This window comes from Pristis pectinata, chromosome 3 (assembly GCF_009764475.1).
Source record: "Pristis pectinata isolate sPriPec2 chromosome 3, sPriPec2.1.pri, whole genome shotgun sequence".
Taxonomy (NCBI): domain Eukaryota; kingdom Metazoa; phylum Chordata; class Chondrichthyes; order Rhinopristiformes; family Pristidae; genus Pristis; species Pristis pectinata.
Genome location: NC_067407.1, coordinates 73,240,980 through 73,263,371, shown reverse-complemented (window position 1 = coordinate 73,263,371; position 22,392 = coordinate 73,240,980). Strand labels below are relative to the sequence as shown.

General features: G+C 41.4%; 1 protein-coding gene across 1 annotated transcript in view; it reads right to left on the bottom strand.

Moving 5' to 3' along the window:
• Positions 1-1,381: 1,381 nt before the first annotated feature.
• The window catches only part of afdna (afadin, adherens junction formation factor a), a 184,847-nt gene continuing 163,836 nt past the window's right edge, over positions 1,382-22,392 (bottom strand). The window contains exons 31-33 of the mRNA XM_052012073.1: positions 19,971-20,496; positions 16,573-16,663; positions 1,382-2,664 (exon numbers count right to left, since the gene is read on the bottom strand). Coding sequence (XP_051868033.1) covers positions 2,511-2,664; positions 16,573-16,663; positions 19,971-20,496 — 771 coding nt within the window. The 3' untranslated portion in view covers positions 1,382-2,510. The remainder of the gene's footprint in view (positions 2,665-16,572; positions 16,664-19,970; positions 20,497-22,392) is intronic.

The following is a 22,392-nucleotide window of genomic DNA, read 5'->3' as shown; positions in this document are numbered from 1 at the left end:
CTTTCAGCCTCTCTTGATAGTACACTCCTCTCACCCCAGGAATCAGCCTGGTGAATCTCTTTTCAACTGCCTCCAAGCTGCTATATCTTTTCTTTGAAAAAGGATAAGGGGTCTGAAATTCTGCACAGTATTCCAGGCATGGCCTCACCAACATCCTGTACAATTATAAAAAATACTCCATATTTCTAAATTCCAACTCCTTTACAATAAAGGCCAGCATGCCTTTTGGCTTAACTACTTACTACACTTGCCTGCTTTCTGTGATTCATGCACCAAAACACCCAGATGCACTGAACTTCACTCATTTGCAATCTCTCTCCATTGAGATAATACTCTGCCTTTTGATTCCTCTGATTGAAGGGCATGCCCTCTTCAAATTCCCACATTGAATTCCATTTCCCAAGTTTTTGCCCAATCTATATTGTTGCAGTCACCATATCCTCATTACAACATGCCTTTCCATCTATTTTTGTGTCATCAAACTTAGATACATTTCACCCCCTCCTCCAGATCATTAATATAAATGGTAAATAATTGAGAGCCAATGACTGGTTCCTAACGAACTCCACTTGTTACATCCTTCCAACCTGAAAAAGATTCATTTATTCCAACTCTCAGTTTACTATGTGATAGTCAGTTTTCAATCCATGCTAACACACTTCCTCCAATACCATGAGCACTTATGCATCAGCCTCTAATGCAGAACCTTGTCAAATGTCTTTCGGAATCTAAATTCACCTCACTTGTTATTTTGGCTATTTGCAGAGTCCTCCCAGATGAAGACTGCTGCGAAAATTTGATTTACCATATCTGTCATTTTTGTTACCCATTATTAATTCATCAGCCTCATTCTCTAAATGTCTCACACTTACCTTAACTATCCTCTTTATAGCCATAGAAACTGTTTTGATATTGCATGTAAGTTTTCTCTCAAAATCAGTTTTCTCTCTTATAAACATTTGTATTTTGCTGCCAATTCCTAAAAAATTCCCAGTCCTCTGCTCTGCCCTTGCCACTTTGTATGCCTTTGATTTAACATTATCCTTGACCTTTATTAACAAAGGATAGTACCTCTTTCTCATGGAATCTCTATTTATATAATTGGGATCAATTTCTGTTCAGTATTATGGACTGGCTCCTGTCCCCTTTATTTCCATCAACTGGATGACATCTCCAATGGCAATACTAGCCTTACTCTATTAGAGATATTCTTCCCTCCCCTTCTGTATCTGCACTTTAAAACTACTTTTTCTTGCAAAGATCTTCAACGTAAACATTAGCTGCGTTTCTCTTTCCACAGGTGCTGCCTGACCTGCTGAGTGGTTCTAGCATTTTGATTTTACTTAAATACTACAGGTGCAAATATGACAGTACAGCTTCTGAATACATACAAAGTAATTTATTAAAAATAGGTTGCAAGTGAAATACAGTAGAAATATGATACTACAGCAGTTTTGATGCTCAGTAAACAGTTTAATAACACTCGAGGTGACCACACAAAGAACTCTGTAAACCCAACAGAATCCTTGAAAAGTTATTTGAAATACACCAGTTATCCTCCCAGATCAGTTCTGAATATCAACAGTAGCACTGAAAGAGCAGTAGTTTATTTTTCATTTATAAAATGACAGTAATGTTTCAGTTATTTGTACCTAGCTGTTGATATTCAGGATGCTGAATTACCCACACATTTGCTCAGTTTACTACAAGCTCCAAAATTTTCCTTCATGAGGGGGTTCACTCCCATTTACTTTATCTACTGCTTCTTGTTACACAGTTGAAATGATACAGCACTCTACTGTTTCACATATGAAACAGTTCAATAAGTAAAAAAAATATGTACACTCCAATCTTCATTAGACAATTTAATTATCGTACATTTTGTATAAAGTGATTCCTTTCCTAAGGCAGTGGAAGTCTACTCTATGTTGTGAAGTGTTCATTTATCCCTAAATACAATTATAGACCACAATATTATACAGAAAACTGTTCAGTAACTAAAATCCAGATCAGAACACTTAGCTAAGAGGAAATTTTAGTTGGAATCATAACTTTTTTTTAATTAAAATGCACATAGAAGAAAGCTTTTTTTTAAAGTAGAATGAGGTCCACACTTCCCATTGATTAGCCACCTAATGCATAGCTGAAACAATTGAGGCACCAGCTGCTGGATAAGCAAAAAAATCTTTCAATACATTTAGAAGCTTCTAAAGTTACAAGTTAACAATTCTGAATTACACCAATTTGCTTCACTATAATGCCATCTCCAAGTATAGTGTATTGCAGAAAAATCAGAACCCCAACTTAGTCAAAGTGACCATTACCTTCATTTAATTTCATTAGAAAAAAAACAGTGCTCAAATTGTTTAGCTAAATAATATTTCTTGGTATGCAACTCAATGGAAATTCAATTTCCTACATTCTATTTTACAGTTGCAATAGTCTAATATTTAAACACACTGTACAAACTAGAAACGTATTGAGCTCTTGAACGAGTTAAGGCGCCAATTTTATTTTGTGTTCAGCTCATTTTCTAGTTCCATCAGTTTTCGTGATGCCTTCACTTTGTTAGAAATATCCTGTCCATGTGAGAAAAGACGTTGGCGTTCTTTAAAAGTTAAGTTTTCTGGGGATCCTTTCACCGCAGGTACTTCTGGGACTTGGCTGAGGTTTTCAAAATAAAAGAAAGACATTAATATGCTGGGATATATGCAATTAAGAGTCTGTATTCTTTTATAAATAGTTGCAATTTTCAGACACAGAATACGGTATGCATAGTACCATTACATTTCAGATCCTGCTCAGATCAATTTTTAAATCTCCCTTTACTATATTTGAAGCTGATCAACTTCTACTGAATTCCTTTTAATTCTGTTACATTTTTATGCACCCTATGCATCATTTTTTCCTGCAAGAGGCTGCTAACCCATGAACTAATGCAGAACTTCAGCAGTCATTCCCTCTCCCCAGCTTTCATCTGATCTTCAGACAGAATGAGCTAAAAACATCAACCAACAGAAAATAAAAATAGATTTAGAATATTTGTAAAGCTTTCACCATGTTGGTTATAACTAATCTCGAGCCTTTCCAACATGTAGTAAAACCACACTGGAAGCAGTAAAACCTCGATATAAATGTTCACTTTCACAAACTCTTGAACAAATCTGGGCCCAAAACAGATTTCCAGTATCTCTGTTCCCTTCTTCAGACCTCAAACAATTCAAAATTTTCTGCAGACACTTCAGCTGACCAGTTTGAAAACAAATTACTACATTGAAGATATTCAATAGATAGAAAGATATATTGGTGCTCCACACCCCAAAAAGAAACATATGCAGCTTCCCTAGTTTTTATTCCTAATCTAATACGGTAGGCGTAATTATTTTCTGCTCTCGGGTGAATAGAATCTGTATGTCAAATTTTATCGCTTCTTTATTCATGTTCTGACATGCCTGTAATTTTTTTCCAGATTTCTTAACATAACTAAATTTATTTCTTCACTGACAAACACAAAATGCAAAGGTTACTAGAGGGCAATGTTATAAAATAACTCTTAATGAATTTTGGTCTCTTAAACAATATTCTAAAGGAAGGAGCACAAGAAAAAATAGGGTTACTAGTTATAAAGATTTTGTATTCAGAAATGTTATAGGGCAAATTTGGATGAATTAGTGAAGCGCATACTAGTTTTAGATGTGAACTTACAGGAGGAGGAACAGGTCTTTCTGCCTGTCCCCCACAATGCTATTCAGTACAATCATGTTTTACCCAAGTGCTATTTTCATACACTACCTCAGTTCTGTAATATCTAAAAGCTTACTGATTTTTTCCTTGAACGACTCCACAACCCCCTTGAGTAGAAAATTCCAAAGATTCACAAGCCCCTGGATGAAGAAATTTCTGTTCATCTGTCCTGAATGGCCAAATCCTTACTTTGAGGCTGTGACCTCCTAATCCCGAACCACCAGGAAGAGAACCATCAACTCCAAATTTACCCTGTCAAGCCCTGCAAGAATCTAAGGTTTCAAAGAGATCACCTAAATCTTCTAGAAGCTCTAGGCAAGTCCAGTTCATCTTTCTTTGTATGCTATCACTCCAAGAAACAATCTGGTGAACCTTGCTGCAACTCCAATCAGATATATCCTTCCATAGGTAGGGAGACCAGGCCAGCATATAACATTCAGATGTGCTCTCACCAGAGCCTTACCAGTATTATTGGAACAATACATCTTTAGCCTTCAACTCAAATCCTCTTGCGGTGAAGTACAGAATACCTTTTACCTTCGAATTGCTTGCTTCAGTGCATAGAGTCAGAGCAATACAGCACAAATACAGGCCCTTCGGCCCAACAAGTCCACACTGACACAGTGCCCACCCAGCTAGTCCCAATTTTCTGCATTTGGCCCATATTCCTCTAAGCCCTGCCCCTGCACGTACCTATCCCAGTACTTCTTAAGTGAAACAATTGTGCCTGCCTCAACCACTTCCTCTGGCAGCTCATTCCATATACTCACCACCCTCTGGGTGAAAAAGTTGCCCATCTGGTTCCTTTAAAATCTTTCACCCCAAATCTATGCCTCCTAGTTTTAGACTCCCCTACCCTGGGGAGTAGGCTGTTATCGTCCACCTTATCTATGCCTCTCATAATTTTAATTATTTCTATAATATTGCCCCTCATTCTTCTGTGTTCCAAGAAATAAAGTCCTCGTCTGGCCAACCTCTCCCTATAACGCAGGCCCTCTAGTCCTGGCAACATCCTCGTAAATTTTCTTTGCACTCTTTCCAGTTTAACCACATATTTCCTATAACGACGTGACTACAACTGTACGCAGCACTCCAAGTGCGGCCTCGCCAATGACTTATACAACTGCAACATAATGTCCCAACTCCAATACTCAATGCCCTGACTGATGAAGGCCAGCGTGCTAAATGCCTTTTTCACCACCCTGTCTACCTGTGACACCACTTTCAATGAACTATGCACTTGTACTCCTAGGTTTCTCTGTTCATTACACTCCCTAGTCACCTACCATTCATAGTAATCACCTACACTGGTTTGACTTTCCAAAATGTATCACCTCACACTTATCTGTACTGAAATACAGTTGCCAATCCTTGGTCCACTTCCATAACTGATCAAGATCCCCCTGTAATCTACGATAACCTTCTTCACTATCAACACCACCTCCTAATTTCATGTCATCTGCAACCTTATTGATCAAGCCTTGTAAATTTGCATCCAAATCATTTATATAAATAGTGAATAACAAGGGTCCCAACACCAACCCGTGGCACACCACTAGTCATCAGCCTCCATTCTGAGAATCAATCTTCAACCACCACCCTCTGTTTCCTATCTCCAGGTCAATTTTGAATCCACCTGATGAGCTCTCCCTGGATTCCATGGGACCTAACCTTCCAGACCAGCCTGCCATGCGGAACCTTGTCGAAGATCCTGCACAAGCCTAAATAGACAACATCCACTGCCCTACCCTCATTTACCTTTTTGGTTCCCTCTTCAAAAAAAAATTCAAAGGTTCATCAAGCACAACTTGCCATACACAGAGCCATGCTGACTCCTCCTAATCAGACTCTGTCTATCCAAGTTCTGGTAGATTCTCTTCCTCAGAATTCCCTCCAGTAACTTCCCCACTACTGATGTCAGGCTGACTGGTGTGTAGTTCCCTGGCTTGTCCTTGCTACCTTTCTTAAAGGACAGAGCAACATTAGCCACCTTCCAGTCTTTGGGAACTCCATCAGTAGCTAATGATGAAGCAAAAATGTCCGCAGGGCCTCTGCAATTTCTTCTCTAGCCTCCCACAAAGTCTGGGAATGCACTCGATCAGGCCCTGGGGATTTACCTACCTTAATGTGCTGTACGGTTGCACATACCTCCTCCCTGGTAATAGAATTTCCTCCAAAACATCTCCACTAGTTTCCCTCATCTCTTGAGCAACCATGATTTTCTCCTCAGTAAACAGAGGAGAAATATTCATTAAAAATCCGACCCATTACCTGCAGCTCAAGACATAGGCAGCCCTGCTGATCTCCAAGAGGACCTACTCTCTCCCTAGCCACCCTTTTGCTCTTTATATAGCTGTAGAACCTCTTGGGATTTTCCTTAACTTTCTGCCAGATCTCTCTCATACCCTCTCTTTGCCCTCCTAATTTCCCTCGAGAGCATTAGAGTCGTACAGCACAGAAACAGGCCCTTCAGTCCAACTGGTCCATGTCGACAAAGATGCCTCATCTGCCAGCATTTGGCCCATAACCTTCCAAACCTTTCCAATCCATGTGCCTGTTCAACTGTCTTTTACAAGTTGTTATTGCATCTGCCTCAACTACTTCCTCTTGGCAGCTCATTCCACCCTTTGCAGAAAAAAAGGTTGCCCTTCGTGTTCCTCTTAAATCTTTCCCCTCTCACCTTAAAACTATGCCCTCTAGTTCTTGATTCTCCAACTCTGGGGAAAAATACAGTGAATGCACTTGCTTATGCCACTCATGATTTTATACACCTCCATAAGATCACCTCTCAGTCTCCTACGCTCTAAGGAATAAAGTCCTAGCCTGTCCAACCTCTCCCTATAACTCATTCCCTCAAGCCCTGGCAGCATCCTTGTAAATCTTTTCTGCACTCTTTCTAGTTTAATAACATCTTTCCTATGACAGGGCAACCAAAACTGAACACAATACTCCAAGTGCGGCCTCACCAGCGTCCTGTGCAACTGCACCATAACCTCCCAACTTTTATACTCAATGCTCTGACTTATGAAGGCCAGTGTGCCAAAAGACTTCTTCACCACTGTGTACCTGTGACTCCATTTTCAGTAAATAATATACTTGTACTCCAAGGTCCCTCTGTTCTACAACACTCCCCAGGGCCCTGCTGTTCACTGTGAAAGTCCTACCTGGATTTGCCTTTCCAAATAGAACACCTCCCACTTATCTGAATTAAACTCCATTTGCCATTCCTCAGCCCACTTACTCAGCTGATCAAAATCTCCCTATAATTTTTGATAACCTTCTTCATCTGCGAACTTACTAACTATGCCTTGTACATTCTTATCCAAATTGTTGACACAGATGACAAATACCACTGAGTCACACACCTTGAGTCACTGGCCTCCAATCTCAGAAACAACCTTCTACCATGAAGCCAATTGTGCATCCCATTATCTAGCTCACCCTGGATTCCACGTGATCTAACCTTCCGGAGCAGCCTACCATGTGGAACCTTAAAGGTTACCACATCTACCACCCTGCCCTTATCAACTTTCTTGGTCACCTCATCAAAAAATTCAATCAAGCTTGTAAGACATGATCTCCCATGCACAAAGGCATGTTGACTACCCATAATGAACCTGTCTTTTCAGATATACGTATATTTTACCTTTCAGGATCCTCTCCAGCAACTTATTTACCATAGATATTAGACTTACAGGCCTATAGTTCCCAGGTTTTTCTTTGCCACCCTTCTTAAAGAAAGGTACAACATTCGCTACCCTTTAGTCTACCAGCACCTCACTGATGGCTAATGAATACGGAAATATCTTAGCCAGGGCTCCCACAATTTCTTCTCTAGCCTCCCAGTTCTCTTGGATGTACCTAGTCAGGCCCTGGAGATTTGTCTACCTTCGTACTTTTTAAGACATCCAGCACCTCCTCTACTATAATGCTGGCTATCCCCAAGACCTCCCCATTTACTTTTCCTAGTTCCAAAGTCTTTATGTCTTTCTCCACGGTAAAAACAGGAGAAATATTTATTAAGAACCTTGCCCAACTCCTGCGGCTCCACACAAAGGTGTCCTGTCTGGCCCTATTCTCTCTCTAGTTACTCTTTTTCCCTTAATATACTTGTAAAATCTCTTTGGATTTTTCTTAATCTTCTCTGCCAGTTACCTTACACTCCCTTTTTTCCGTCCTGATTTCCTTCTCGAGCTTCAGCATCTCTTATACTTCTCCAGGAATTCACTTGATCCCAGCTGCCTGTACCTGACCCATGCCTCCTTTTTCCTGGCCAGGGCCTCAATATCCCCTATTATCTAGGGTTCTCTACTCCTACCAGCCTTGTTCTTCACTCTAACAGGAACATGCAGACCTTGAGCTCTCACTATCTCACCTTTAAAAGCCTCCCACTTGCCTGTGGTCCCTTTGCCTGCAAACAACTTACTCCAATCAACCTTTGCAAGCTCCTGTATCACACTGTCAAAATTTGGCTTGCCCCAATTTAGAACTTGAACCTGTGGACCAGTTCTGTCCCTTTCCATAACTATTTTAAAACTCACAGAACAATGGTTACTAGTCCCAAAGTGCTCCCCCACTGTCATCTCAGTCACTTGCCCCACCCTATTACCCAGGAGTAGGTTGAGCTTTGCCCTCTCCCTAATAGAGCCCTCTATTAGAGCCCAATAGCGCCCAAGGAAACTTTCCTGAATGGACTTAACAAATTCCATCCCATCTAAGCCCGTAACAGTATGGCGGTTCCAGTCTATGTTAGGAAAGTTAAAATCCCCTAATATGACAAGCCTTATAATTCTGCACATTCTCCCTGCATATTTGTTCTAATTCCCATTATTTTTTAAAAAAATTTATTTACAGCGTGGTAACAGGCCCTTCTGGCCCAACGAGTCCACGCCGCCCATTTTAAACCCAAATTAACCTACCTGTACGTTTTTGCAATGTGGGAGGAAACCGGAGCACCTGGAGGAAACCCACGCAGACACGGGAGAACGTACAAACTCCTTACAGACAGCAACGGGAATCGAACCCCAATCGCTGGCGCTGTAATAGCATCGTGCTAACCGCTACGCTACCGTGCCGCCCAAAATTTGGGGGCCTATAGGACAATCCCAACAATGTGGCATCCCCTTCATATTTCTCAGCTCCACCCACAAAGCCTCACTGGATGATCCTTCAGTAATTTCATCTGATTACTGCTGTGACATTCCCCTTAGTCAAAAATGCAACTCCCCCTGCTCAAGTACCTGTACTCCGGAACATTAAGCTGCTAGTCCTGTCCCTCCCTTAGCCAATGGCTATAATATCCCAGTCCGACATAGCTATCCAAGCCCTAAGTTCATCGGCCTTACGTGTCAGACCTCTTGCATTGCAATAAATACAATTTAATCCAATAGGCTTTCCTCGCTTCTGGCCATTCTCCTACCTGTCATGCCTATTCAACTTGCTGTCATACTCTTCTGTATCACTTCCCAGCCTTGCATTTGCCTCCCTGATGCCTTGGGATCCCACCCCCCCACCACCACCCACCCACCCACCCCCCCGCCAATGTAATTTAAACCCACCCTAGTAGTACTAGCAAATCTGCCTGCCAGGATATTGGTCTCCCTCCAGTTCAGGTGTAACCCATCCCTCTTGTGCAGGTCACCTGTGCCCCAGAAGAAATCCCAATGGTCCAAAAATCTGAATCCCTGCCCCCTACACCAATTTTTCAGCCACGCATTCATTTGCCATATCCTCCTATTCTTACCCTCACTAGCACGTGGCACTGGAAGTAATCCAGAGGCTACCACCCTCGAGGCCCTGCTTTTAAACTTCTTCCCTAGCTCCCTATATTCACTCTGCAGGATTTCATCCTTTTCTCTACCAATGCCATTTGTGCCAACATGCATAACGACTTCTGGCTGCTCACCTATCCCCTTGAGAATATTCTGTAGCCGCTCCGTGACATCCTGGACCCTAGCACCAAGGAGGCAACACATCATTCTGAAGTCCCTTTTGCAGTCAGAGAATTTCCTGTCTGCCCCCCTAACTATCGAGTCCTATCACAAGTCCTTTCTGCCTTCACCCTTCCCCGCTGAGCCTCAGAGCCAGTCCTGGTGCCACAGAGTTGCCTACTGCTGCCTTCTCCTGAACAGCCACCCCCCTCAACAGTATACAAAATGGTATTACTCCCTTTTCTTTTCCTGGTGGTCACCCAACCACTTTCTGCCTGTACCTTAGGGTGTGACCACTTTGCGAAAACTCATATCTATGAAACTCTAAGCATCTCGGATTATCGTGAGTGCGAACAGCTCCAGCTGCAGCTCCTTCACGTGGTCAGTCAGGAGCTGCAGCTGGACACACTTCCCACAGGTGTAGTCCTCAAGGACACTGGAAGTCTTCCTCATCTCCCACATCATGCAGAAAAAGCATGCCATTGCACTGACTGCCATCTGAATGCCCCAAAATTAAAAAGGAAAGTCAAGGAACCTTACCTGTGCCTCTGCTCATCAAAGCCTCTTAACTTACCACTCAAACACTGGCGCACTCTCACAATGGCTGCACCACAATGGTTAATGTTTTAATAGTCATCAAGGGATTTACTTGTCCCTGACCTCCCAAGCACAATGTATCCTTTCATCTTTTTCTTGACCAGAGCCTCAATATCTGTCATCGGCCAACGTTCCCTAAATTTGCCAGGTTTACTCTTCACCCTAACAGGAACATGCTGCTCCTGGACTCTTGATACCACACTCTTAAAAGCCTCCCACTTGCTATTTGTTGCTCTCCCTTCAGACAGGTTCATCTAATCAACCTCTGCTAGATTCTAATTCCCCCAAAATTAGCCTTGCTCCTGTCCTATCCTTTTCCATCACTACCTTAAAACTAAATAGAATTATGGTCACTAGAGCCCAACATGCTCCCTGACTGCCACTTCAGTTACTTGCCCTACCTTATTCCCTAAGAGGTCCAGTATTGCACCCTTCCCAGTAGGATCCTCAGGAATCAGGAAGTATATTGACTCAGGAAACTTTCCTGGACACATTTCACAAATTCTACCCCATCCAGGCCCTTGACACTCTGGGTAGTCTCCACTAATACAACTCTATTATTCTTAGAACTATGAGCAATTTCTCTACACACCTGCTCCTCAAGTTCCCACTGACTCCTGGGGGGTCTATAATACAGCCCCACTAGAGTGACCCTCCCTTTCTTGTTTCTAAGTTCTACCCACATAGCCTCATCAGACGATCCCCTAAGAATGTCATCTCTAAGTACTGCTGTTACGTCCACCCTCATCAAAAAGGCAACACTCCCTCCTCACTTACCTGTACCTCTGTCATGCCTGTAGTATCGGTATCCTGGAATATTGAGCTGCCAGTCCTGCCCTTCTCTCAGCCACGTTTCTGTTATGGCTATAACATCCAGTTTCCCCAGAGCCAATCCACACTTTGAGTTTCTCCGCCTTGCCTGCTAAACCTCGTGCATTCATTGAAATAAATGCAGTTTAATTGGGTATTCCTTTCCCTGCCTTTACTGTGCCCCTGGCTATCCTGATTACCAAACTTGCTCTCACTGGCTACTGCTTTATTCAATGACTTGTTCCTGCTCCAAGTCCCACCCTATGCCAATCTAGCTTAAATCCTCCCATGTAGCAGTAGCAAACTTCCCTGCAAGGATATAGGTCCCTCTCTGGTTTAAATGCAACCCGCCCCTATTGTACAGGTTGTCTCTACACCAGAGGAGATCCTAATGGTCCAAGAGCCTGAATCTGTGCCCCCCGCACCAGCTCCTCAGCCATTAATTCATCTGACTGATCCTTCTATTTCTGACCTCACTAGCATGTGGCATTGGGAGTAATCCAGAAATCACTACCCGAGGTATTGCTTCTTAACTTCTTACCTAACTCCCTATACTCATTCTGCAGGACCTCATCCCTTGTTCTATGTCATTTGTACCAACATGTACAATGACCTCTGGCTGCCCGCCCTCCCACTCGAGTATTTTCTGCAGCCACTCAGAGACATCCTTGACCCTGCCACCCAGGAGGCAACGCACCATCTTGGCATCTCTTCTGCAGCCACAGAATCTCCTGTCTGCCCTCTCACTATAGAGTCTCCTATCACTATTGTCTTGTCTGACTGCACCCTTTCCCTGAGCCGGTCATAGTACCCGAGACCTGACTACTGCTGCTAGCCCCTGAAAGAACATCCCTCTCAACAGTATCCAAAGAGGTATACCTGTTAGGGGAATTGCCATAGGGGAACCCTGCACTGATTGGTGCCCGATCAGGAAACCCTGATGGATGTTAACTTTAAGTGATTCATGTAAAGGACACCCGAGTCACTCTGAACACCTATCTTTCAAATTTTCATTTAAAAATATTCCACTTCTCTATTTCTCTCCCATCTTACCCCCAGCCCACCACCATAAATGGATGACCTCTCAGTTTTCCATTTCACTTATTCACTTAGCTTGTGTAAATCTCTGAAGTTCTCTGCATCTTCCTCCTTAGCCTACACTTCCACCTTGCTTTGTATCATCATCTGTTTTCTCAGTGGTTAATTTAAGATGTTACTGATATTAAAAAGTGATGTGAGCCATGATGAAGAAATCTATGGGTTCTGTGGTGGAACTTTCTCCCCCAGTTGAAAATCAAGTCCTGTACACATTTCAGACTGCAAATACCCAACACCCACCACTTGCTATTATGGTAATCATTACCTGTGCAGGTGTAGAAAATGGTTCCAGCAGCATACAGAGCAGTCAGATGATGTCTGGTGTGCATTGTTGCATTGTCATACACCATGCTCCAACCTCCCACAGTTGAAAATGCACTCACTTTACAGAGTACCACTCCCGCTCAACCATCACCCCAGCACAATTGAACTACTTGAATTAGTTGATCGATTCCTTTCCTTCTGCCTGTTAGTTCACTTTTTTTTTGGTGATTTTCTATTATTAATAGTAAAGGAGTAGTTTAAAAATTCTTTGTGAAACAAGTGTCCACCAGACATGAGTGACTAAGTACACCCTTTTAAAATTGAGCATATAGAGAATGTAGAGAGCAGCACGTACTGTGAGAACAGGTATCGCTGGGAAGGGTGGTAGTCAAGGCTCTTAGCAGAGGGCTTTTTCAGAACAAATTTCTCTCTGATAGGAATGAGGGACAGCACACAAAATGCTTTCACTTCATTTGATATGCTGTGGCCAGAATTAGCTATTGTTTTAGCCACAAATACAACCTCACTGCAGGAATAAGGACTGCTTTGCCTGTAGTTCTTAAATTGTCTGTTTCGAGCTCTTCAAAGGCTGGTGGAACATTTTAGTTCGCAGTATACTATCTTGCATGAAGGAGGAAGCGTACATTGGGTTCAGGTGGTCAGGGATGAATGAATCCCTTGATGACTATAAAAAGATTAAGGATACTCTTCAGAGGGAAATCAGGAGGGCAAAGAGAGGGTTTGAGATGGATCTGGCAGGTAAGGTTAGGAAAAATCCCAAGAGGTTTTATTGATATTAAAAATAAAAGGGTGGCTAAGGAGACAGTAGGTCCCCTTAGAGGAACCTACTCTTGAGCCGCAGGAGATGGGTGGGATTTTTAACAAATATTTCTCCTCTATGTTTACTGAGGAGAAAATCATGGTTGCTCAAGAGATAAGGGAAACTAGTGGAGATGTTTTGGAAAACATTCATATTACCAGGGAGGAGGTATTTGCAGCCTTTGAGCGCACTAAGGTGGATAAATCCCCAGGTCCTGACCAAGTGCATCCTAGGACTTTGTGGGAGGCTAGAGGAAAAATTGTGGAGGCCGTTGTGGAGATTTTTGCTTCATGATTGGCCACTGGTGAAGTTCCTAAAGACTGGAAGATGGCTAATGTTGTTCCGTTGTTTAAGAAAGGTAGCAAGGACAAGCCAGGGAACTATAGGCTGGTCAGCCTGACGTCAGTAGTGGGGAAGTTACTGGAGGGGATTCTGAGGGATAGAATCTACCAGCATTTGGATGGACAGAGAGTTTGATTAGGAGGAGTCAGCATGGCTTTGTGTGTGGAAAGTCATGCTTGACGATCCTTTTAGAGTTTTTTCTGAAGAGGTAACCAAAAAGGTAGATAAGGATGTTGTCTATTTGGACTCATGCAAGTCCTTTGAACAAGGTCTGGCATGGTAGACTGGCCTGAAAGGTTAGGTCCCATGGAATCCAGGGAGAGCTAGTCTGGTGGATTTAAAATTGGCTTGGAAGAGGAAGCAGAGGTTTAGTGGTTGAAGGTTGTTTCTCAGAATGGAGGCTGGTGACTAGTGGTGTGCCACAGGGGTTGGTGTTGGGATCCTTGTTATTCATTAGTTATATAAATGATTTGGAATGAGAATGCACAAGGCTTGATCAGTAAGTTTGCGGATGACACGAAATTAGAGGTTGTTGATAGTGAAGGTCATCGTAACTGATCGGGGGATCTTGATCAGTTAGGGAAACGGGCCAAGAGTCGCAAATAGATTTCAATACAAATAATTGTGAGGTGATGCATTTTGGAAAGTCAAACCAGAGTAGGACTTGTACTATGAACGGTAGGAAACTGGGGAGTGTAATGGAACAGAGGGACCTAGGAATACAAGTGCATCGTTCATTGAAAGCAGCATCACAGGTAGACAGGATGGTGAAAAAGGCGTTCAGCACGCTGGCCTTCAACAGTCAGGGCATTGAGTATTGGAGTTGGGACATTATGTTGGAGTTGTAGAAGTTGTTGGTGATGTCACACTTGGAGTGCTGCGTACAGTCTTGGTCACCCCGTTGTAGGAAACTAAGAAAGAGTGCAGAAAAGGACATGAAGATGTTGCCAGGACTAGGAGGGCCTGAATTATAGGGAGAGGATGGCCAGACTAGGTCTTTAATCCTTGGAGCATAGGAGAATGAGGGGTGATCTTATGGAGGTTTATAAAATCATGAGGGGTATGGATAAGGTGGATGGTAGCAGTCTTTTCTCTAAGATAGGAGAGTCCAAAACTAGGGGGCATAGATTTCGGATGAGAGGGAAATGATTTAAAAGGGACTTGAGGGGCAACTTTTTCCACGCAGAGGGTAGTGAGTATATGGAACGAACTGCCAGAGGAAGTGGTTAAGGCAGATACAATAGTATTATTTAAGCAGCACTTGGTTAGGTACATGCAGGGGTGAGGCTTAGAGGGATGTGTGCCGAACGCAGGAAATTTGGACTAGCTGGGTGGGCACCATGGTCAGCGTGAACTGGTTGGACCAAAGGGTCTGTATCCGTGTGTATTGCTCTATGACTCTACACAGCTCCATGAGGAAGGCTGTGCCTTGCAGTGGAAAGAATGGAAAGCTCCATTACATTGATTGAAGTGACCACCCCTTCCTTGTTGAAGTGGAAGGGGCTCTGCATGCAATCCAAGGCTGGTGCTTCAATCATCCATGCTTCACATCATGCACAGATGTTCTAGCATTTGGTTGAGAATAACCATCAACAACCTTCTGAAATTTGGCTAAACCTCTTAGTAGAATTCTCTTCAATTTGAGACCTGTGCTCACTTTCCCATCACAGGGGACAGCATCTGTGAGTGGCTAGACCTTTGATTTGTAGATAGTGAGAGGAATCAAAAGAGTTGTTGTTCAGGGTAAGAACAAGTTCTGCCAGGTGGTTGAGAATGTTTTTGGAGGGGAGCTGGTTAGATCTTTGTTCCAGAAAGAAGCAGAGCCATAAGACCATCCTGATGGAGGGATGGAGGTGTATAAAGACTGGATCTCTGGTGAAGGCGAGGTGGTGAGGGCCAGGGAGTTGGAAATTGTCAAAATGGTGGAGGGCATGCGAGGTGTCCTGGATGTAGGTGGGGACTGGACAAGGGAGACAGGATAGAGCAAAACACTCCGGATAGAACAAATGTTCTGGTGTTGAATGAGGGGAAGGAAGCAAGGGTTTACAAATAACTGCAGAGAAATAATACATTTGGGTCACATAATAAAGCTACTTTTACTAGTATCTATGAAAATGATAAACTTTAGTAATGTAATTATTTTTTTTGGACTGTTAGAAGTTTCACAATTGAAAAGCAATCACCATAATGAAAACTTCTCTTTCTCAGAAATTAACACTGTGTTGTCTTTTAGTTTGACTGCCTTCCCTTCACTATCAGAACTGATGCTAATGCTGATATAAACTGGTCGCTGCTTGAAATAACTTTTGCAAAGGAATAGAATAAATAAAGTGGAAAAAATTCAGGGAAATGAGGGATAAAATAGAACTAATTGCACAACTCTTTTAAAGAGTTGACAGGCACAATTTACTGAATGAACTCTTCTGCTGTATCATTCTATAACTCCACATAGAGTTATGTACCAGCAAATGCCGTTATTTCCTCTATAAATTTAACTAAATTCCTCAGGCTTTAGAGGATTTGGGTTCTAGGAAGGTATGACACTTCAGAGAGAAATGTACTCTTCATATTACAAAAGATTTAACTTGCAGATAAGATTAACACCGAGTTTTGATGTGGTTCCAGGTACATTTGAAGATTATTAGCATTTGTAGATGAAAACTTGAAAATGATAAATACATTAACCTTAAATTTGTTCAAAGTTAAGTTTTTCATTAGCCCAAAAGACAAAAATCTTAATAATGGAAAGGACATTTTGCAGGCAATTCAGCGACAATCAGGTATTAAAACCACAACCACCAAGGGATTTTATGATACACCCACGATTTGCATGCATTTTCTAAACATACTATACAGTACTAGCTACATGTGCATAAAATATTTGCATGAATGCAGTGGAATAGTTTAATTTTAGTGATTTCCTAGAGCTCCATCTTTTCAATAGACAATTTTTCATTTTAACCTTACCCTTTTTGTTCAAGGCGCTTCTCTCTTGTGCCTTTGTAAATTTCATTTGTTCCAGTATTACTTGCTGATGACCCTCCATATGTAGTAAATCCTAATTAATTAAAAGAAAATTATCTTAAAAAAAAAGGCTTGAATCATAATTAGATCCAAAGAAATATGCTTGATATGAGCATTCTATTCTTGAAATTGAATGGCAGGAAAATAAACCTAAATATATTTTCATAAAAATGAGCTACAAATTCTAGTGAAGAGTAACCCAAATTTTAAAAGGTGAACAACATTTTACTTAAGGGTGAAATAAAGCTTGTTACACAAGCTTACTTCTAGCACGAATGATTGGTCATGTGGTCAAACTAAGGATTGCAGATTCTTGTTTTCTCAGAACTGCAATCTTAGAGGCATGAAATCTCTCAGGATAAACAAAAACCTTACTTTACAACACTTCCGTCTAGGTACCATCTGTAACATCCCAATGCTTTATGAAGACTTCAATCCAAGGGATTGCTAGGACAAATGTCAGCATGCTGGGTTGATGGAATGTTTTAAGGATCCGAAAGAGAGAGGCGGAGGGGTTAAAAGAGGGAATTCAGATCTTCGGCCAAAATAAGTGAAGGCACAATTGTCAATGGTGGAATAAAGGAAAACAGGATGCACACGTGATCTGAAATGGAGGATCAAAGATTCTGGAGGATTAGTGGATTGCAGAAGATTACAAGGTAGGTACAGTATGGGAGAACTCATGAAGGGATTTACATTCAAGATCTTGACAGACCAGGAGCCAATATTATTGAGTGATCACCCGATGATAGGCAAGCAGGATTTGGTATTGGTCAGCAGAGTTATAAATAAATTCAAGTTTATAGAAAATGAGATGTGACCAGAGTTTTGGAATGGCTCATTTTACAGGTAATTGGAGCAATTGTAGATAAGCTGTGGGGCAAATGTTCAATTCACAGCTCTTTGCCACATGCAACCCATGCTGGTATGCAACAAGACTTAGAAACGTTAAGAGAGGCTGATAAGCGGCAAACAAAATTGATGCCACAGAAGTACCGGACAGTGATGGCAGCAACAGACTAAATCTACCATGACTTTGAGGAGCATCCTTGACAACCCAGGAGTCATGACTAACCAGCAACATGATCACTGTCTATGGGAGTAGTTTCAGAAGCTAGATATCATGTGGCAAATGTTTCACCTTCTGATCATCCACAGCCTTTCAAGCATCTACTGTACATGGCAGGGGCATGATATAATATTCTCCACTTGCCTGAATGTGTAGTCCAGTTCAATAACACAAGCTGCTCAACACAATCTAAACCAAGGCAGCCCACTTCATTGGCACCTTGTCCACCTACCACCGACAAAATGTTCTGCAGTTAGTCAACTAAGCTACCCTGACAACATATCCCAAACACACAACCTCTATCATAAAGGAAGCCAAGGGCAGCAGGCTCCTTGGAACACCAATGTCTGCAGGTTCCTTTCCAAATTGCACACCATGCAGAGAGTGACTCACCAGCCAAATTTGACTACAAGCCACAAGCAAAAACTCAAGCAGCCCCTTTGACTGGATTCTCATCCACCTCCCCTAAAATTTACTCTACCAACAACACACTGTAGCTGCAATGCACACCATTTAAAAAGTGCATTGCAGCTTCTTGCCAAGGCTATTCTGACAGCTCGTGTCCCAATGCCGTGACTCCTACCATCTTATAACGAGACAGGAGGCAGTCATTATCCCCACTGCCCTCTTCTCCTTATTTCCCAATATGCTGCAACTTCTCTCTCACACATACCCATAGACTTCCCTTTGATTTTTTTCTTGCTATAACCTCCTTCCATGTCATAAGGAAATATGGAAAAAAACCATGGGTCATAGGTTAATGATATGGTGGTTGGCTACACAAGACTTAAATGAGGATTAATTTCTTTGCACAGCCAACTACATATTTTGGAATTCCATAGTTTAGAGTAGATTTCAACCTTTTAAATGGTTCTTCCATTATCTTCAAAATGGCTTTAATTAATTTCAATGTTATTTGCTTGGAGGTTACTTAAACTTTCCATTATTTTCTCTCATCCCACAATACAAACCACCTGAGCTCTACTCATCAGCAATGCAACGAGGTAACGTGCTGAAGGTTTTAGAGTGCTCAATATTATCAGAATGAAGTCATTGCTTTTCCTTGACCTTTCAGAGATAACCATGAAAAAGTAAAGATAACACTTGATGTCATATTGAAAAAAATCTCCAAAGCAATATAAAGTCTACCATTGAATCATATATGACCATATAACTGAAAATTAATTTTCACTTCAAAGATAGTAAATTTTTTTTGGTATCATTTCTCTTGTTGAGTGTAAATTTCAAACTAGTTTCTTTTACTACCATTCAATAAAACATGCATTAGCTTTCCTTTTTAAAGCAGATATGGTTAACACCAGAATTAGGAATCAAATGTTTAAGGCAGATGAGAGTGTTAGGTGACAATGAAAGATTGTGAATGCAACACTGACTAAATTTTACAGTAAACAAGAATTTTACAGCCACATTGCATTCCAAGCATTGCTGATAAACAATTGTGAAGCCTTCATTTACCCACTGAAAAACAATTTGCTTGTACAACCAATTATTAAATTTGAAATTAAAAACAGAAAATGCTGGAAAAAAACTCAGGTATGGCAGCATCTGTGGAAAGAGAAATGGTGAACATTTCAGGTCCAGGACCCTTCGTCATGTGTTTCCAGCATTTTCTGGTTTTATTCCCGATTTCCAGTATCTACAGTTTTAATTTTCATTTCCCATTAATTTTGAATGCTGCTGTATATTGTTTAATTGGCACATATTTACATAATCTCAAAAAGTAGGGTAAACTGCAGGTTCACAATTAATTATTCATAATGCTACATTACACCAGATCAGTTCCCCTTTGCAACAGGAATAGTAAAAGTTTTGGAATAATCCCCAAAATGGGTAAAGACCGCAGGCATTCCAATTTGCCACATTCTCTTCCTGTACCTGAAGAGGGGCTTTAGGGAAGCATTCATTCACAGAACAGAACAAAGCCAAAACCAACAGTACTTTGATTGGAACAACTTAAAAAAAAAGAAAAATTAGGCATCCATTAGGATTATTAGGGGAGTGCAATTAAAATATTTGAGAGGACAAGACAGAAGAATTTGAAGATAAGAAATTGAAGAGTAAATATTCAGTGACTTTAAGGAAAATGATTGATTGATTCCTGAATCAAGTAAAATTGTGTGTTATTTTGAAGGAAGAGACGTGTACATTAGGAGATAGTTATAGTTACATTCTCAAATCAGGAAATTGCAAGAACCAAGAAAGTCTAAAAGTAAAAAAAAGGTACAAGGTTGTTACTTGTACTTGTCTCTACCTTTCAAACCACTCTGTGGCATGGAGCTCTGTTTGGTTGGAGGGGGAGGTGGGACACCAGTTTTTGGAGCAGTACTGTTGGCATTGGCAGATGGCAGTCGGAATGAGTTTGAAAGATAGCAGCCATCTGAAACCGGGCGGGGTTGACGAATAAATGGCGGCTGCCTAGGGGCAAGAGGCAGTTCACCATACGATTTTCTTGTAATGGAGTACTTATCCTGACCTGAAAGATTTGCATCTTCCTCATCCTCATCATTGTATGGGACAAACTTGGCAGTGTAAACTTTGTCAGGGGAGACGATCTGTGTTTTGATGTAAGAAATGTTTCTCTGAGGAGGGGGAGGAGCGTTAGATGAATGGGATGGGGGAGGAATTTCATACTGCTGGCTTTCAGAAGCATAGTCCCGTGGAAGGGGAGGCCTGTACAGACCAGGTTCATCAGGTTGGAGCAACTTCCTCTCAGCTTCTTCTTGTTGTCTACGTCTTTCAGCTTCCAAACGTGTGTAATATTCTTCTTCCTGTCTTCTCTAATGGAAACCAGAAGGTTGTTAGCCAGTTCGTACAATCAGAATATCTACTTTGTATTTCAGGTTCAAAACAAAAAAAAACTAATATTGTAAAACATCAAAGTTATTAAAAGCATGTAGAGATTTATGCAAAGTACCAAAACCTACTTTTCTCTAATTTTAGATAAAATTTCCTTTAACAGAATTAATTTCTGCCTCAGGAAGCTAAAATCACTTGCAAACTTTATACAAATCTTCTCTCCTTATCTCCACATCTTTTTATGAAGTAGAAGATAATATGCAATAAATAGTTTCCCCAAATTCAGAACAATCAGAAGAGACATTATGTTGCAGTTGTATAAGTCGTTGGTGAGGCCATACTTTGAGTACTATGTACAGTTTTGTCACCATTATAGAAGGGACGTAGTTAAACTGGAAAGAGCACAGAAAAGATTTACGAGGATACTGCCAAGACTAGAGGGCCTGAGTTATAGGGAGAGGTTGGCCAGGTTAGGTCTTTATTCCTTGGAAACATAGGAGAATGAGGGTTTAAAATTGTAAGAGGCATAGATAAGGTGGACGGTAACGTTCTTTTCCCCAGGGTAGGGGAGTCCAAAACTAGGGGGCATAGATTTAGGGTGAGAGGGAAAAGATTTACAAGGGACCTCGGGGGCAACTTTCTGCTGGGAAGCCACATTTCGTATGCGTCCCAGTGCAGCCACAGAGATTCACAAATTTCCATGAAGACTTAATGAAGTATATTAAAACAATAAAAACTTTAAAAAAAATTGTAACATCAAATGTAACCCCATATAATGGGAAAAGCAATTAAATACATCTGAATTAACTAACTTGAGATGTTCTACTCACTGCTGTGCTGACACCTGTTATTTCCCATGGATTTCAATGGGGGGGGGGGGGGTGGGGGGGTGCACATCTGCGCTGCCTCATTGATACCAAATGGAGACTCCACCAGCTCAGCAGACAAGCAGCCAACAACATAGATGCCAAAATTGGCTTTTAAGCTGGTGCTAGTACTGATCTTCTGGCACTTTAAAAGAGTTGCCCTAATATAAATGAACTGTTATCATTGTAAAGGGGGTTCAGGAACATTGTGGGTGTAGACACACATTTTTGAAACCTAACACAACTGTTGCTCTTTAGCTTTATTAACACAGGTAATCATTTATACATATAGAAAGCAGTGGTACATTCCTGCCTGGACTATAGTGACCAATTTTCAGCGCTGCATGTTTAGGAAGGATTTCATAACCTTAGTAAGTGGGTAGAGGAGATTTACAAGAAAGATAGAGTTGGAGATTGGAAGAAACTAGTGAAACTGCTGTTCAAGGAAACGGGTTATGGAGAGATCTAATAGAATAGGGAGAAACAGTACTCTAAAGCACAAAGGTTGAAGTCAGATGCTCAGGTTTGCCACAGAAGGGGAAAACTCAAAAGGAAACATGAAGAAATAAAAGCACAGGGGTAAATGATGATGTGGTATGCATTGCCTGGAAGAGATCAAGTATTTATCCAACACAACAAATGCTGGAGGAATTCAGTGGGTCAGGCAGCATCCATGGAGGGAAATGGACAGTCAACGTTTTGGGTCGAGACCCTTCATTTGGATGTGTTCCTCTGGATTCCAGCATCTGTAGTCTTGTGCCTCCAAGTATTTATCCAGTTTCTTTACAAAATTAAAGCTTTGCGAAGCACAAGAGGAAGCATAGGGAATCTAACTAATTGGGTAACTTATTCAAGCTGTTGGTACAGATATGATGGGCCAAACAGCCATTTTATGCTGTGTCCACGATTAAATCATTTTATTGATCTGACACAAAATATTACGAGAACAAAAAGCTGTACTCATTGTGTGAAGGATGTATTTTTGTACATTAAATTGCAACTGGAGATAAT